Source organism: Diadema antillarum, unplaced genomic scaffold (assembly GCF_040938485.1).
Source record: "Diadema antillarum isolate AM-2024a unplaced genomic scaffold, OU_Dant_1.0 seq00000275_RagTag, whole genome shotgun sequence".
Classification (NCBI taxonomy): domain Eukaryota; kingdom Metazoa; phylum Echinodermata; class Echinoidea; order Diadematoida; family Diadematidae; genus Diadema; species Diadema antillarum.
Window position 1 is genome coordinate 69299 of NW_027271307.1, and position 17307 is coordinate 86605.

Sequence of the window (17307 nt, forward strand, 5' to 3'; positions counted from 1 at the left end):
CCCTACGGTTAACCAAATCCTTCTTCCATTAGACATTTAAATTACAGCGCCTTTTTTATTCCCCTTATCAGTCCACGTTCTCCCTCTTCCTCCTCTCTCACCGTCTCTCCGCTTACTCTTTCTCTTAATAAGATACCCTTGAAAATGGCTAAATCCGTCGGAGTGAACGTGTGCGAATATCGAGTTAACTGCTATCTTAAGGGGAGGAAAAAATCTCGACCAAAATTTGGGCATCTCCAGGTTTTGTGTATTCCCTTGTTTTTTCGACATAAAGAAGAGTTCGGTGTTTCTGGGAGCGATGAAAACTACAAATTAGCGCATGACTTCCCCCTTGTTAAGCCGTGTCGCGCCGGGTTCCGAGCGCCTATTCTCCGCGCCCTTTTAAACTCTGGCAACTTTTCCCGCCGGTTTGGCACACGTAATTCTACACGAGCAGACGACATGAAAAGTTGCCGTTCGGGGCATAGGCAATTCTGTGGAATGACTTCTTGTGTAGGCCTAGTCTGTTATAAGTCATTGATACCCTTTCAAAGGAGGAATTAGGGTTACTTTATTCTTTTCTCTCTCTCTTTTTTTTTTTGTGAGACTCTTTTTTACTAGCTGCATGTCCAAAATACGAGATTGCAGTCCCATTTTCTCACAACTTGCAACCGAGGACCAGAATAACATAAAACGTAATTCAATAGTGCCATCGTTGTAATTAACCTACTTTATAGAACTTGTAACTTGTTATCTTTCTATATAATTAGCATCACAAGACAAATAAAAAATCAAACACAATAATGTTCATTCATAGTGTATTCCCTGTTCTTTAAGACATCACTATGTCTTTCATATTTCATCTTATTCTACATTGTATAAATATATAACTCTGGTCCGTATGAAATCAGTCCCCCCCCCCCCCCTTCTCTGAGGAACTCTGTCTAAAGTTTTTTCTTGAACATGTTATTGCAAACCTATTGTGGTGGCAGGTAATCAAGAATTAAAGGAATATTCATCGGTGCTGATATTGAAGGGCGTCATAAAATAGCATTTTGTTAGAATAGAAAAACAAACCAACGAAAAATAAGCTGACATACCAACGACGATATATTAAGATAGGGAAAAAACCTATAAGCACATTGCTTAAGTTTACAGCTACACATACTGAAGATCGAACCAAAGGGCAGCTATTATACAACACGCAACCGACTTCAGATACGATTTTTCTTTGCGCACTGCAGCAATATTCCGTGACCATAACACGTTACGACGGCGGAAGCATGCGACACGCGCGAGCACGCAAATCAGTTTGAAAGTTCCCGCGAAATAAAGATTTTTTGAAGAAAGACCTGATTGAGTGTGTGTCGTCGACGGATTTCCTCCAATATTGTGTAGCTGACCGAACGGGGGTGCGCCATTTCACTCCGTCACAAAAGAAATGGTTGGGGAAAATGAGTAAAAGAAATTACCAGCCCGGCAAGCAGGCCGTACACGCGCTCCGGCCGCTCCCCGCTTCAATCCCTCCTTCGCCTTCTCGCCGCGCGTAGAGTCCGTCAAGTGGGCAGCAAGAAGAGCACGCGCGCTTTTGCACAAGGGACTTCTTAACTCCATTTTTTTCTGTCTTTCTTCCTTTGCTTTTTTGTTCTCCCTCATCACCAAAAATAATTATTATTCCGATTTGAAATCATTCTTCTTTTATTTCTCAATCTCGCCCTTCAGCCGTTGGGTCACTTCTCACGCTATTTGTGTGTGTGGTTTTTGTTTATCTTTTATTTTTTTCCCCCAGCCGGTGCCATACACTAAGTACGGGTTGTCGTTCTAATGGTGGTGACGGGTTGTAATCGTCCGGGTCTTACAGAAAAAAAGAATGGGGCCGTGTGCTACTTTTTTTAAAGCCACAATTATGTCAATTGACAGAAATGTGTGGAATAACAAAAGATCGATGGAATAACAATTGACCTAAGCTATATGCTGGAGAATAGCAAAATAGCGTAATTGGAACAAAGCGTAGCTCAGACAGAGAAATAGACTGACGCCGCAGGCACGGATGATGTAAAGTGTTATGATTTAGGTGGGTTTCTTGTTTAGTTTTGCTTTGTTTTATCTTCATTCATTTTATTTTGTTTCTGGTTTTAGTTGAATTATTATTACTGATTATTTGCATGAAGTCCACCACCAAGAATACAAGCATTCTACAAGCTTTATCTTCTTAGAGGATCCCTCCATTTTTCGAAGTTTGCGTATATTGTTATTTCGTCTCTATCACTTCAGTTCTCATGACAACGTATTATTACTACGAGGTTCCACAATATCCTTCTCACTTTACTTTGCTTTGCTTTTGCAACCTTATTCTCTGTTACCAAGGAAAGTGAAGTGTCTATGTTCTTTTCGAAAAATGAAATAAAATTTGAATTGAATGGAATTGAATTGAATTGAATTGAATTGAATTGAAGAATGCCTGGTGAAGTCATCGAACAATTCTTGATTCTGGTATCTCTATTATTCTCCAGAGTCTAAGCGGATCAGCGGATATTGCCTGCATCAGGTTGTAACATTGTAAGATTTGTCTGAACTTCCTTTTCTTTTCTTTTTTACTCAATGACGACCGTTTATAATGATGTTGTTTAGTGACATCTTCCTATATGTTTTGAGTGATCCATGTATTACAAGCCATGCTTTTTTAGTGGATCGTTCCTTTTTCATCCTTTTCGGTCAACCTTTCAAAGTATGCATTGATTTTTTAGTTATTCTGCTTTGTTTTACATTTCATATCTTATTGAACAGTTTACGATTCATATTGAGTAATGTATTTTCTTTTTCAAACTGATCAATGAGGATGTAATGCATACTCTGTATTTTGTTGTACATTTCGTTGTATGTCGGATGGAAAATAAATGAAACTTAACTGGGAACTGAAAAAGATTTTGGATTATCATAGATTATAATTATCTCAATTTATTAAAATAAAACAGAACAAAACAACTAACCCTACCAAAGACGAAGCATCACAGCCCTCCACGTGATAAACATTTAGTGTGCGTGTGTGTGTGTGTGTGAATCAGAAAATTGGCTTTGTAGTTTGTATGTTCATTTAGCATGCAGGAAATTAAATGCAAAATATACATTTTCAAAACATAGCGAAATGCTTAAAAAAATGAAAAATTATAACCAAGAAAATGTCCAAACTTGAAAAACAAACACACAAAAAACCACACACACACACACACACACACACACACACACACATTAATGTTTAGACCACGATATGTTCAGAGGAGATTATGATTATGATTTTCAAAGAAGCTCAAAAGGTTCAAACTTCACACCAGGATCTTATTATCAGACGTTTTCTCTTTTCAAAGTTTGCGACTTTATTAGATTATCTGCCATTATATCTGGATAATCTTAGATAATATCCCTTCAACCTGGCTGTAGATGTTAAACTATTAACACAAACATTGTTTTCTTTCGTGATTATCGATTGATGATTATTGTATATAGCTATGTACTTTCAATGTTTTCGTAACTTTCTTTGTAGTAATACTTCCAACAGTCCAACACCACTGCATTCATCAGTTACGTTTTACTTTTTGAGTGATCCACGTTTTACTTAACAACGCACTACTTTTTAGTGGACCACTCTTCCATCGTAGTGCTTAGTTTTCTGTCAAATTTGCAAAGCATGCATGGTTATCCTATTAATTGATTATTCTAATCAAATGCACACATATTCTATTGTGTACCTCATGATCCACACTGCATTGTGTATTTCTTAGAAATTGGTAAAACAATACGATTTGTGTGACGTATAATTTGCATTTTGTTTCACTCCTTTGTTGGATGGAATTGAATGAAAATGGAATTGAATTTATTTGAATTGCTGGCAGAACACAAACTAACAATGATCATTTACTTTATAGTATAAGTAAAATAACAGAATTTCTTCACTTCAAAATCAAAATTAGAAATCTCAATTTGATTTCTTAATCTTGTGATAACTTATGACCTAAATTGGTTTTACAGGTAAAAGTATGTTCTTTTGATATTTGTGAAATTATTTCTCCAAATGTCTACATGGTCGAGTCGCGTTTTGCAATTATGTTGTTATTATCCATGCAGGTGGCGTAAATTTCAAACTCAGTAAAGAAAAGAAAGGAAATCTGAGCTTGAAATTTGCTAAATTAATGTTCCAGTAGTTGCAGTATACAATCATAATTGTCATGCAAAGTATGAAATATGAAATGAATATGCATGAATCTGTATAATATCTGTATGTGTTTGTGTATGTGTATGTGTAGATGTGTTCGTGTGTGGATATGTGTGTGTGGATATGTATGTGTGCGTGTGCGTGTGTGTGTGTATGTGTAGGCCTATGTGTGTTTTGGGTGTATGTGTGTAAATACATCCTATACATAAATACAAATAAGTAGAAGTGTATGCATCTATATTATTGTTGATAAGAAGTAGATTTAAATTAAATAATATACCCAGTGCCCATAGATTCTAGTTCATCTATCTTATCATCATCATACTTTTATGGAGGAGATTCCTTGATACTATTCCCATGTTCAAGGTCAGTGGTCATTAATTCGGTGAGTCTGTTTGTTCAATATTGCCCCAGGTCCTTTAAAAACATTGAACTTTATTTCCGTAAAGCAATGAAGAATGAAATAATGGGTCGATCAAAGTAACATTCTAGCATATAGGAGAAGATAAAGACTGCAATCTTCTATGGCATGGTGTAGAAGTTTGAATGCTGGACAAATTGAAATTTGAGTAAAATAAAGGGATTTTATTTTACTGCTGATTCAAGTAACCTTTGCTCTTTTCGATTTGTATTGACGATGTCGTATATAAGTATACGACTCAACGACTATTTTCCATTCCATTATGTGTCCAGAGGAACTTGTAGCCTGCGTCCTTCCTTGTGGCCTTCCTTGTAGCCTTCCTTGTAGCCTTCCTTGGAACTTGTAGCCTGCGACTATGTAAATAATTGGCTTGTTATGTCCACATTTTTATAATATATCCTTATAATTGCATATAATCATGAAATGATATATAAATAAAGTGGTATATAAGTATTTGGCAGAGTAAGCAGCAAGCTTTGATTCTAAATGATAAGGCAGCCTGTCCTACGAGCGCTTCCATGGAATCGCAAAAGCGTTTCTACACTTTCCTTCAGATGTTGAACGGAAAAAAGTCTGGGATATTGTCTTCAGAGTGAATATACCGCATTCATTGCATGTTTGATGTGGACAAATATTGTAACATGAATTCGAACAGAAGTTAGGCGTGCATTGCACCTTCATTAAATCGGAATTTTTATCGCCCTGCGCGTCACTTGATTCATCCCAGGGGGGACCTATTTCCAGTCTTGGTTTGTTAGCTCGGAGCGTAACGGTGGAATATAGGAAGCGCCAAACGTTGGACATATTGTGACCCACATTGGCTTCAAAATGGACCGCAGGGAGACCTACCAGCGAAAGAAACGCGAACTAAATTGAAATCAAACACATCAACGTGTACACCTTGTTTTTTCCCCCCTTTAGTCTCTCTGCGCTCTCCTGCAAGCTGTTTCTTCCGCCAGAATGATGGCGCATGAATAGCCAAATGTCGCCACTGATGCATCTTCTCACAGAAAAACGGGCAAAGCGTGTTCTCTCCCCGTGGGCTGATTTAGCGCAGGACAAACTCCAGGACGACCCTCGCGATGTTCGACGTACGTGCAAGACAAGTGCAAGACGCGTATAATCATGCGCGAAGTCGCCTCACATGCCCGATGCCACACGGAGTACAAGAATCGGGAGGAGGGGGGAGAATATAGAAAACAAAAATAGAGAGAAAACAAAAAACAAGAGCGGCAGCAACAAAGAAAAAAAAAAGAGCTTCATGAATTGTCCCCTGTCTACATTCTACGAGGATTCCAATTAAGATCTTAAAATTTGCCAAAGCTCAAGTTTTATTCCCAGGTGAGTTCGAAATCCGAAAGGCGACAAGACGAGGTTAAATTTGCCGAGAGATTAGTGATGTTTGCTCTCCATCATAAGGGGTATCAGCAGACGAGCCCGTGGGCGCAACCAACCCCGGCCAGAGCTCCGGGTACTTTGGTCTTACGATGGGGTGGAAAAACCCGCCGAGCGCGACTCCTGTCAACGCAACCTCACTATTACGGCATACAACTTGCGGTCATCATTTTTGCGTTTTGATCAAACGAACAGTCATATACCCATCTTAAAGCAAGTTTTTTATTCATTTATTGCCTCATTCATTCAGTTTTTCATTCACCATTTTGATGATCTCTCTATCCGTTGATATCTAGCTATCCATATTTCCCCTTTCTTCTCAGTCATTACATACTAAAACTTGGTGATTTATAAGATTAATTTGTATTCTTTTAGATAAAAAATAATATCATGTAAAATTGACGAAATATATTTTGTATATTTGAGAGGACATGAATACACTATTGTAATGTCATCATTCATTGATGGAAGAAGGTTATTGTCTCATGATTAAATCAAATCAAATCAAATCAAAACAAGCTTTTACAAAGACTTTAGTTTCATTTGTTACACGGTGACAAAATGTGGCTGTCTTTCCATCCCATCTGTGCCGTGCATACAGTCTTGTATCACCTGTCCACACGGTAGCTGTGGGCGGAACACTATACGGGGGAGGGGGCGGGGGAGGTCTTGACCACATGCTATGGTCGTGATGGTGCTGCTGCTGCTGCTGCTGCGTCCTCTGCCAGAACGGCCACATCGGACCACTCGACACACCCAGCCCCGTCATTACTCGCGTGCCTCGATCGGTCAGGGCTGCTCTCTGTGGGGTGAGGGCGGAAAGCCAACAACCATCTTTTGGCTCATTTTTTTTCCACTTACAGACGACTTGAACAACAGAGTCGCGCGAGGCTAGTCAAACGGTAGTAGGTAGATGGTGGAAAACGCAGATCTACTAACATTACACGCATATGAAGTGACTGCTGTCAAACACAACGAAGAGCTTTGAGGAATTTCTTCTCCAATCTATTCCTTTAATTCATTTAAACTTGGTCAATTTATGTTTAATTACAATTGCAACCATCTACCCAAAGTTTTTCACTCTTTATTTTATCCCCTTATCGTAAGAGGCACGTACATAACTATCCCACGAGGCAAGCCAATGAATTCCATCTTCTACTGTATTAATGAGACTGTGACTGTACGTACTCAAAATACATTTGTTTATACTGGACCCAGATTTTTGAATAGCTTAGAGAATATAGTTTATAAGAATAGGTTAAGTTAATTACATTCAAACATAAACTGAAAAAAAAATTGTTCTCCACATATACCAGTTGTATTGTGTTGTTTATAAAAAAAACTCCATATTTTCACCTGTTCTTAAAGGGGCATTCCAGACGATTTTCATAATTTCACATCATGTAGTACATAAATCGACAACTCCATGTATAGATTTGTGGAATTTATTGTGGTCCTTTAGCAGAGAAACAATACTTTGAAAAACCTTAAACAAATTACACTGAACAAGGATGATGACATAGGAGGTTCATATATTTCAGAAATGTAGCAGTGTAATTCCATTACATTACTGCTTGCCTGCGAGTTCACCTGCGTATATGCATGCCTTCTTCTTTTGTTCTGCTTCCCTGAGCTCCAACTCATGCATTCTTATAGTGACTCTGCCATGTCATCATCCTTGTTCATTGCAAGTTGTTCTAAATTTTGAAAATATTCTTATTCTTCATCCCAAGTATCACAAATTCTGAAACTCTGTTCTCAGTATAACTAATTTATAGTCATTCAAATGTAAAAATCTGAAAATCATCGGGAGGTCTCCTTTAAGATTGTGTAGCGTGTCCACAGACCTCTTCCATTCCTTTTCTCTTCATTTCCTTTCTCCATTCTTCCTTGCCTCTCTTTCCTCCTTCTTAGTTGTCCAGTAACTGTGTATACGTATGTTCTTCATTTCTGTTACTTCTGTGTTTTGTTGTTGTTGCTGTTTTTGTCCTCGTCGTTTTGCGTGACCGCGTGTATATCTTCTCTTTTGGTCACATTTTTCCTGGTATACACGGCCAAATGAATAGTGTCTGCGTCGTAATAATATTGCTATGTTACCATATATTTCATTTGTATTCTACAACAAGTATTGTTGATACTATGCTTGTATTATCAGCATCATATAATTATTTCAGTGACCAAATGTACAATGGTAAAGAGATGAATTTAACATGAATACATCTTATTGGTACATTGGTTTTGCAATTATTTTCGTTTCAGTGGTCCACGTCCTACAAGCTTAACTTTTGAGTGGAACACCCTTTTCAATCGTTATGATTGCTTCTTCTTTTTTCTTTTTCTTTTTTTTGGTTACCGTGACAAAGTGGGAATTGTTTCCTCTCTTTTGTTTTTTTTTTGTTATAACACCATTCATGCAGATATTTCATATTGTGTTTAATGAACTATACTTCCCATAGCAGCTGGATGAAAGGTAAATTGACACATGTACCGTTTGGTATCATGTATTTTTATTTCTATGGAAATACTAGTAAATAACTATTGAATTGAATACAGAAAAGTACAATAAGATACTTGCATGTATTATAGTAGCTCAACATTCTTTATTTTGTCAACAAACAATGTCACATGGAAAGCATTATGTTCCTGTATTAAGCAGGTGACGCACCCACCCCCATAAATAAATGAATGAATAAATAAAGAAAGGAAGAAAGAAAGAAATAAGTAAATAAGTAAATAAAATGAATATTTTTGTGGGGGGGGGGGTTGTGTGTTTGTGTGTGTTTAAACAAGTTTTCTTATTGGTGTTTCTTATTCACAGACCTAATGGATTTTTTCAATAGATTCCCAGAGAAATGCCTCAAAATGTTTTGTTTATATAGATGTTAATTTGACAGCACATCAATTCCCTTTCCATTCAACTCAAACAAACCTCTTTGTTATCAATGATTGAATTTTCTTTGTGAAATGTAATATCAAGCGTATACATATCTCATTTATTTCCGATATCATTGTACAATATCTAATTTTTAACTTGATCTTGAACTACGCACTCGAATTTCAGCGAATTATGCTCTTGGCTATTAGAGTTTTGGTAAGCTCTGTCTTTCATTATTAGATTAGATGGAAGAGCAAGACAGTGCAGATTTTGTGTAAGATACTTTCCTGCTTGATTAACGCTATTTGGTATGATTTACCGTTAATCCCTGGACTTTAAAAGTGAACCATCAACTTTCGTCAAGTGTGATCTTACACGATTACATGGTGAAATGATACGAATGCTTTCAAATAATAGTGGAAAGCATATGGCTTTGTAATTAAATTGGTGGATTCAAGACGAAGAAAAAAAAATCTATTCCAATACTTCTTCCCACCTTGCCTGCGGCACTTCAATCCCAAGCTTTCACTTCATTTGTTTAATTGATTTAATATAGGCAACCAACGACATTCGGATTAGGTTTTGATAAAAGGGCGATGGGAAGCACTAAGGGTGCTGGGGCATTAACTTAATACACTCGTGTAGGATTCACTGCATATTCATGGTCTTGGCCATACTTTGAGTACGATATTAAAACCGCAAGACTTGATATCAGAACTAGTTAGCATGCAGCCGACCCTCACTACACTCACACCAGCCGAAAGCCCGCCGAAAAGCTATCTCCGTCGCCTGAGCGCATGCGCGTTCTCAAGTTTGCCGCACAACCATTGGTCCGCTTGTCTGATGCACATGCGCAACAAGTGTGCCGAGCGCAGATTGTGTGTGCGTGAGTAGTGCGTGTGGTGCTGTGTGTGTGTGTCTTGGGAACGCCGGGGAAGTGAATGGGATGGGGCGCGGTGTGTGTGTGTCCCGGCTTCTCCTTTTAACGAAACTCTTGCTCTCATCGCATTATGAAAATGGAAAAAAAAAAGTGAAAACCAGTCATCGCAAGCAGGACTACTAGTATATGGTGCGCCAAACTGCTCTTTGTTGACTTCACTATATATCCCAGCTGTTGTCAGCCCGTATTTTCTCACCGTTCCTCGTCGTGTCCGGTCGGGTTTTCAGAGCTCGCGATAAAGTTGGAACCCGCTATGTCTCCTCACGTCATTCCAAGCTACCAATTGCATGCACCGGGACCTGCTAAAGTCCCGACTAGTGCGCTATCGTTTGCCACTGCCGCCACCAATACACAGGGAAGTCGGACGACATGTTATCCGCACCAGAACAACTGGCTCCCACCAACCCCACCACGGGTAGGTCCGCCGGCAGGTCCCGCCCCTCGCTCGAGCCGTGGGATGCCCGCCAGTCGGGATCTGTCGGGCAGCCGTCGGTCGCTGTCGGAGTTTGGACGTCGTCTGAAATTCCTCCCGATGTCATCATCGGACCGCACGACGACAGCGTTCTCAAGTTCGGAGATAACATGCTCGAGGAATCTATTCATCCGATCATGATCGAGGTATTTTTATTTGCTTGTTTGTTTGTTTGATTTCGTCCAATCAGTGGCCGATCTTTCAAATTGTCATGTTTGTTTTGTTTTTTTCCATTTCAGCTTTTAAGTTCTTTCATAAAAAAACTTTAATTCAAATAATCTTTTTTTTTTTTTTTGCTCGTCAATGTTCGTTAAATATTATTTAATAGGGCATTTTGTTTTGTTTCATAACTTCCGTGTATACGTCGCGGTATGTTCAACAACACTAACAATTGCAGTTTGGTGTGATTTATAATGTTATTTGGCGTTTATTTTTCAACTGTATTTGAGATTTAACTTTTCTATTTCAGTTGCGTGTAGCTTAAAACCATTTAGATGATTTCATTGTACAATATTGTACACTATATGCATTCGTTTCTGAAAGACTTAGTGTATTATCTATATGAGTGAATACGTTAATTTTTGGTTTGTTGGTTCATATCTGTGTTTGACGCAAATTGGCCATTGTTATTTATTTCAATTTTCGACTTCTTGTTTGGAGATCAATTCTGGGTAGAGTGACCATAAAAGTTCTGATCAATTAACCATGATAACAATGATAACAATCAATGTTTTATCACATGCTGGGATTATATTATATTTTATGATATTCTACTATGTTACACTTTACTATTATACATTGTAATCTCTTTCATTTCTGTGTAAACATTATGAAAACATACTATATCATATTATATTTCATTGTATTATGTTATATCATATATCAAATCACATTATATCATATTATATTATATTATATTACGTTACATTATGTTGTGCTATATTATATTATATTATACTATATTTTCACATACCACACATTACATTATATGAAATAATATTATAGAATTTTTTGCTTAGTTTCAAGAAATATAGAAAGCAAATATTCAATCATATTTCATACTTACGTATTACAGGATCCAGTTACATGTAATCCTTTATACACCAATACACATAACATGAAATGGACAAGCACACCTCGTGCGCACGCGCACATGACACATACACAAACACACACTCCACTCAAATCACACATTTTTATACACACACACCCACACACACACACACACACACACACACCACACTCCCAATACCAGATACAAACACACACACTTCACATATTGACACAACGTTACATTCGCACACATACCACTATATATACTTACACCTATCACGTAAATGCAACACTCACACCTCAGATTTCTCATACACAGATTTCTTAAACCCGATAGTATCTCTTGCATAATTGCCTGTCTTTTTTTTTTTAAGTTTATTCAGCATCAAATTCGTTGAAGTTCCTTTGATATTCGAATACAATCCCGGCGTCTCCAACTACATCTAGAAGAAGTTTGATTTATTTCGATATCTTTAGTCTGTCCCTGTAATCAGGTTTCAACAGTTTTCTTTAATATATTTTTCTTAATTTGATAATTCTATTGCTGCAAACACCCCTCATTCCCTCTCTACCCCCCCCCCCACCCCACACACACACTCACACAGGGAGAGAGAGAAAATAAATAAGAATAAGAAATTAACATTTTGACAAGGCTGACCTTCAGAGAGTAAATGAAGCACCTTATTTCTACATTGTACTTTCATTATCAATAAAATACTGCTGGAGTATATATTATATTAACAATGATTTATGCTAATGTAAATTTACGCTACTTTTTGTACGTGCATAATTTATATTTTAGATATTGATGTATATATGTGTTTAAAGTATACACAAGTGTATCTATATTGGCTTAAAGTTAAGATTATTTTCACGTTCATCATAATAAATTCATATTTTGTATGAATTTAATCGGCACTGCAGTTTTTTAGTCCGTCAATTTACTAGCTCCACACGATAACCACATTATGCACGTATGTGTCTATCAATGGGATTAGTATTTCTAAATTCTGTAAATACTATGGATAAATTTCGCTTGTATACAGAATGTCTATCAAAAGAATGCTAAAGAAACTTCAACGAAATTCTAAGTGATTCTGAGTGATTCTTTTGAATTATTTCTTTTCAGTCAGGTGACTTAATTGCAAGAGATTATGAATTTAATTATTGTGGTTCAATGTCCCAAAATGATGCACAGGTTTAAACAAAGGAGCACTGTTTTTTAATAGAAGCAAGAAATCTGTGAAAGCTACATCGACATCTCAGACCAACGTCATACAGTTGCTAAAAGGCAAACGTCTTAAATTAATTATATTGTCTTTTGTGACGTCGGTTGTTAGTCATTCAAGGTCACGTGTCCCCTATGTTGTCAGCATATCATTATTCCTTTGATTTGGGTAACTGGTGCCATTTATTTTTTTCTATATTGGGAAGAGAAGAGTGTCTCTGTGTAGATTTCCGACAAAATCAAAGCAAAACAAAACAAAGCGTAGTCTTAGTCTCTTTTAAAGACAGAGGGAGTAAAACAATCTTGGATACATGAATTAAAGAATGAATTAACTAACGAGATTGAAATAAAAAAAATATATACAAATGTGAAAAATTGAGGATTATAGCTTCATTATCAAAATTCCCGTCAATCAGCTCCCTTTTGTGAATCAAAACAACTTAAGCAATATTTAATGTGATCAAGTGGGAATCAATGAGAATACAGAAGTCAGTGAAATACTCTTCAGACACGATTAAATGCAAAATACATTTTGGAAACGTTCAAGAGTGGTGCCTATGCGCCTATAGGCTCGACACCCAATCCTCTCCGCCTTCTCTCATTGGAATTAAGTAAACATGGGTGTTTTGAAGGACAAATTTAACCACCTGTGCAAGTTTTTAACGCTACCAACAACCGTTCTGGTGTTTATCCAAATATCAATAACGAGCTGTTTGTATGAAACCCTAGCCCGAGGAAAATTTGTGAACAGAGAAGACAATATAACATCATGTTAATGTTCGAGTAAGTTGCATATTAGCAACAACGAGTAAGAAAAATTAGTATTCAAACTTCACAGGTCTTGAAATAAGTAATGTGAGGATTTGAATTTAGAGGAAAATCACTGCTGCGGCGACATAACTGTGTAGAGTCTAAGTTTGTCGTTTGAAAGGAAAGTATGACAAAAGTAGACGAATATAACATGAATGAAGAAAGATCTGCAAAATACTTGTTGAAGAAAATCGAACAATCGTTTAAAAAGTAACGAGTTTTACGACATTTTTTAGATAACTTCCGTTCTGCCGTATGTGCTGAACGATATTACAAAAGGAAAACGAAAAGAAATTCACGAGGAAAAAAAAAAGACGTCTAAAGAGGATTATCTTGATCTGCTCTTCTAGGAGGCATAGAGAATTATTTTGCCTCAGCAACATGTCACTAGCAAGTCGAAGGAAGGATTGCCATCAATACAACTATTTTTGAAAAATTTAAGGTAAATAGTTCTCCATATGGGTGTTTTATTCAATGTGATCTGTGTCTTTCTTTTCAGTAATGGTACGCACTATCCCTGACAGAACTCGCGATGCGGCAAAGAAATGGGTGCCTTCGTGCTTTAGAAAAGTGCTAAATTTTGCTATTATATTTTTACTCATTTCATTTTGTATAATCTTATCTAAATTTCGCTATTATTTTTTTCTTATTTTATCCCTTTTTTCCAAAGTACACGCTTTCTCAGTGAGGCTGGGCAACATAGATCGAACAAAATGAACGCATTTGGCGTGGGGGGGGGGGGGGAACCATTTAAAGTGCAATTCTGTGATATTACAGCGAAATCAATGTTCATACACGAATATAAAGCCGGCTTATCACCGTTGGTATAGAACCAATCAATATAGCGTTAAAATGATAAAGAGAAATAATATGGAAAATAAGACACCAGACAATGACATCATATTGTTGTGTGCTCCGAAAGAATAAGAGCGATTTTGTATATGTGTGTGTGTGTGTGTGTGTGTGTGTGTGTGTGTGTGTGCGTGCGTGTTACGTGCAAAGTACGAATATCGACCGAAATCTGGCGAAATTAACACGGGTACCAGCTACCTGTCAGTGAGTGGAGAGGGAAAAAACAGAGGCTGGGAAAAGAACAAGCAAAAGATGTTAAACAGAATGCGATGGTACTCAGAAGGTCATGGAGCTGAGATATTGGCAGGAATATCCTCGAAGCAACTGGTGCAATTTACACGACTCGTGGCCCATTCTATTATCTTAAAATCCTATCGCATCCAGATCACAACAGATATCGGATTGATGTGCATCGATTTTGGGGCTGTTTGCCGAGGCGGGCGGGGAGAAAGCGCGTGTACACAGCGTGGGAAAAGAACAACTGGGCCCCGGTCTGCCATATGAGTTCCTCCTCCGCCCTACCCCCCCCCCCCCCCCCATCCTTTCCATTAAAGCAATCTCACTTTCATACAGCTTATCTATACATCTTAATGATTTCAATGTCACAGATTCACACTAAAAGAAACACCATAGGGAAACGGAGACCGACGGAAAGACAGACAAACAAACAGCCGAAGAGACAGTCAGGCAGACACCGCGATCTCATACAAAATGAAACGATATCATACGTCGAAAAAAAAAAAATCCGTGGCATATGATTGCAGTAGTCCTGTTCGTCTTCCATACTTTCCTGTCATCCTCCTTAATCCCCCCAAATATTTTCAAGTTTAAAATCGTAGCTGTCCTTACCTTGACTTCAGTAATTGGCATAACCCAGTAAAAGGGAAAAAATATATAATATCCTGATTAGATGCAAGCAGGAATATAATCATTATTAGTTACATTCAGACGGTGATCCTTACCTTCTAGGATAAGTTCTATGAGGCGCCAAGTGACGCACTGTCGATTTGTCAACGAAATGACTGATTTCGTAAAGAAATCGACCGTGCGACATTTGGCGCCCCATAGAGCTTTTCCTCGAAGGTAACTTATCCTCAAGGTTAAGGATCACCGTCTGAACGTAACTATTATCACAATTGTTAATTACGTTCATAAAATCTTGTACGTCATTCTCTCTAGCGACCGGCTATTCCTTGAAATTATGCTTGTATATGCCAGCCATCTGCACTTACCGGCATCTGGTGTTGCCTTATAATGCAAGCTATGATAGATTAATGAAGTCTACTTATAATACACTTTTATTTTTAGTTATGGACTTCATAATTTTTGTTCACTGTTACACTTATTTCTTTATGCAGCTAGGCAAATGAACTTTATGTTGTAACATGCTCTGAACTATCAATTGCTGTACTATTTACTGAAAGTGCAGATTTATCAATCAACACAAAAGAGCGCACATATAATAAATGTACGTTGATATATGAATTAAACATATTGATTATATAGGTAGTGTCATGCATCTATAGTCATTTCTTTTATTTCAGCTCAAAAAGCATACTACGTAATCTATTTGATACATTTAAGTCCTATTACGCGATGCTCTCTTGTAATTACCTAATATCTTCATTCAAATTACTTTGTATTATCAATGAACAATATTGGTTCATTGTCAATGAATCATCATCACCTTAAAGATATTGAAAGGCAAATTCCTCACTTGTGCGATACATTCTGTACATGAGTTCAGTTAACAAAAACAACTAAAAAGGGAAAAAATCTCATCAGATTAGATATAACGAGAAAATAACGATATTCTACTCTTTGGTATGTGATTTCATTGACATTGGTGACAAGCAAATTAAGCTTTACCAGCTTACTTAAGTTCTGGTCGCCTTACAATCTTCTGATGCATTTTTTTATAATTTTTTTTTTTTTTTTACAGTTTTACTTGTTTTGGTCGATAACCTAGTAACTATAATAGAGAAGCGCCCTTTTTAGGAAACTTTCAGTGCTAATTCTTATCATCAACTTAAGGACGATTAGATGGAGGGGATATGCCCATAAACAGTTTCTTCCTCTATTATACAATTACAAAAGATATATTCTGTAATGAAGAAATGCATGTTAAAGTAGCTGACGACACATTTACTCCATTCATTATGCATAATCTCTCTGTGTTTGTCAGACCGGTATCAAACGATTTGTGAAAGCATGTTATGAAATAGTTAAGTTACTAGCTGCTGCAGTACCCGTACACTGTATCAGAAAAATAATGAAGGGAAATATGAGGGAAATGGGCGGGGCTTCCAGCGTCAACAAGCCAGAACGTCAGAACTGAACAGCGCCATCATGAAGACAACTTTCGACAGTTTCCATCGATCTTCGAAGATAACTGTCGCTTGAGGTCCTCGTTGAGTTTGTCTTCTTTTTAGGCCTCTCCTCTCCCCTCGATCCCCCCCCCCCCCTCTCTCTCTCTCTCTCTTTCTCTTTATCTCTCTCTCTCTCTCTCTCTCCCTCTTCCTTTCTCTTTCCCTCTCCCCTAAGAGTCAATTGAACATCTAGCTCGAATGGAGTTGTTCCTTCTCATCCGTTCAAGTAGCACACTAGATAGTATCTCGGGTAAGCTGAGGAACAGAGCGAGAATATCAAAGTAATTGATACGGCACACATGCAGTGATCATCTTAACGGGCGTGATCTCTATTCAACTGTCATCAATATTCTAACCTTTTTTTCCTCTCACTCTCTTGTATACTTGCATATATACATTGCAAACATTATGCTTATTCATATATTTTTCGTTATATTTTGGGAGTAATGCGGCTGTGTGGGGAGTGATCTGAGCTCTGGATCTGGACTTCTACAGAGAGAGTCCAGCTTGTGCGTTGATCGATATTCATTCTTATGATATACCTAAATGTATACATATTGTCTGTGTTAATTCTTTATACTAAATAGATATTATACAACATATGGATATGTTTGTTTATATAAGTAGGATAAGTATATAGGCCTCTATGTATATGTATATAGTTTATAAAAGCATGGTGTATTTTCATTTCTCTTACGGTTGT

At 37.3% G+C, this 17307-nt stretch overlaps 1 protein-coding gene across 1 annotated transcript in view; it reads left to right on the forward strand.

The window, feature by feature from the left end:
• The first annotated feature begins 10189 nt into the window (after positions 1–10189).
• LOC139729959 (PR domain zinc finger protein 13-like) overlaps positions 10190–17307 on the forward strand; it is a 31758-nt gene continuing 24640 nt past the window's right edge. The window contains exon 1 of the mRNA XM_071640877.1: positions 10190–10438. Within this exon, the coding sequence (XP_071496978.1) occupies positions 10190–10438 (249 nt within the window). The remainder of the gene's footprint in view (positions 10439–17307) is intronic.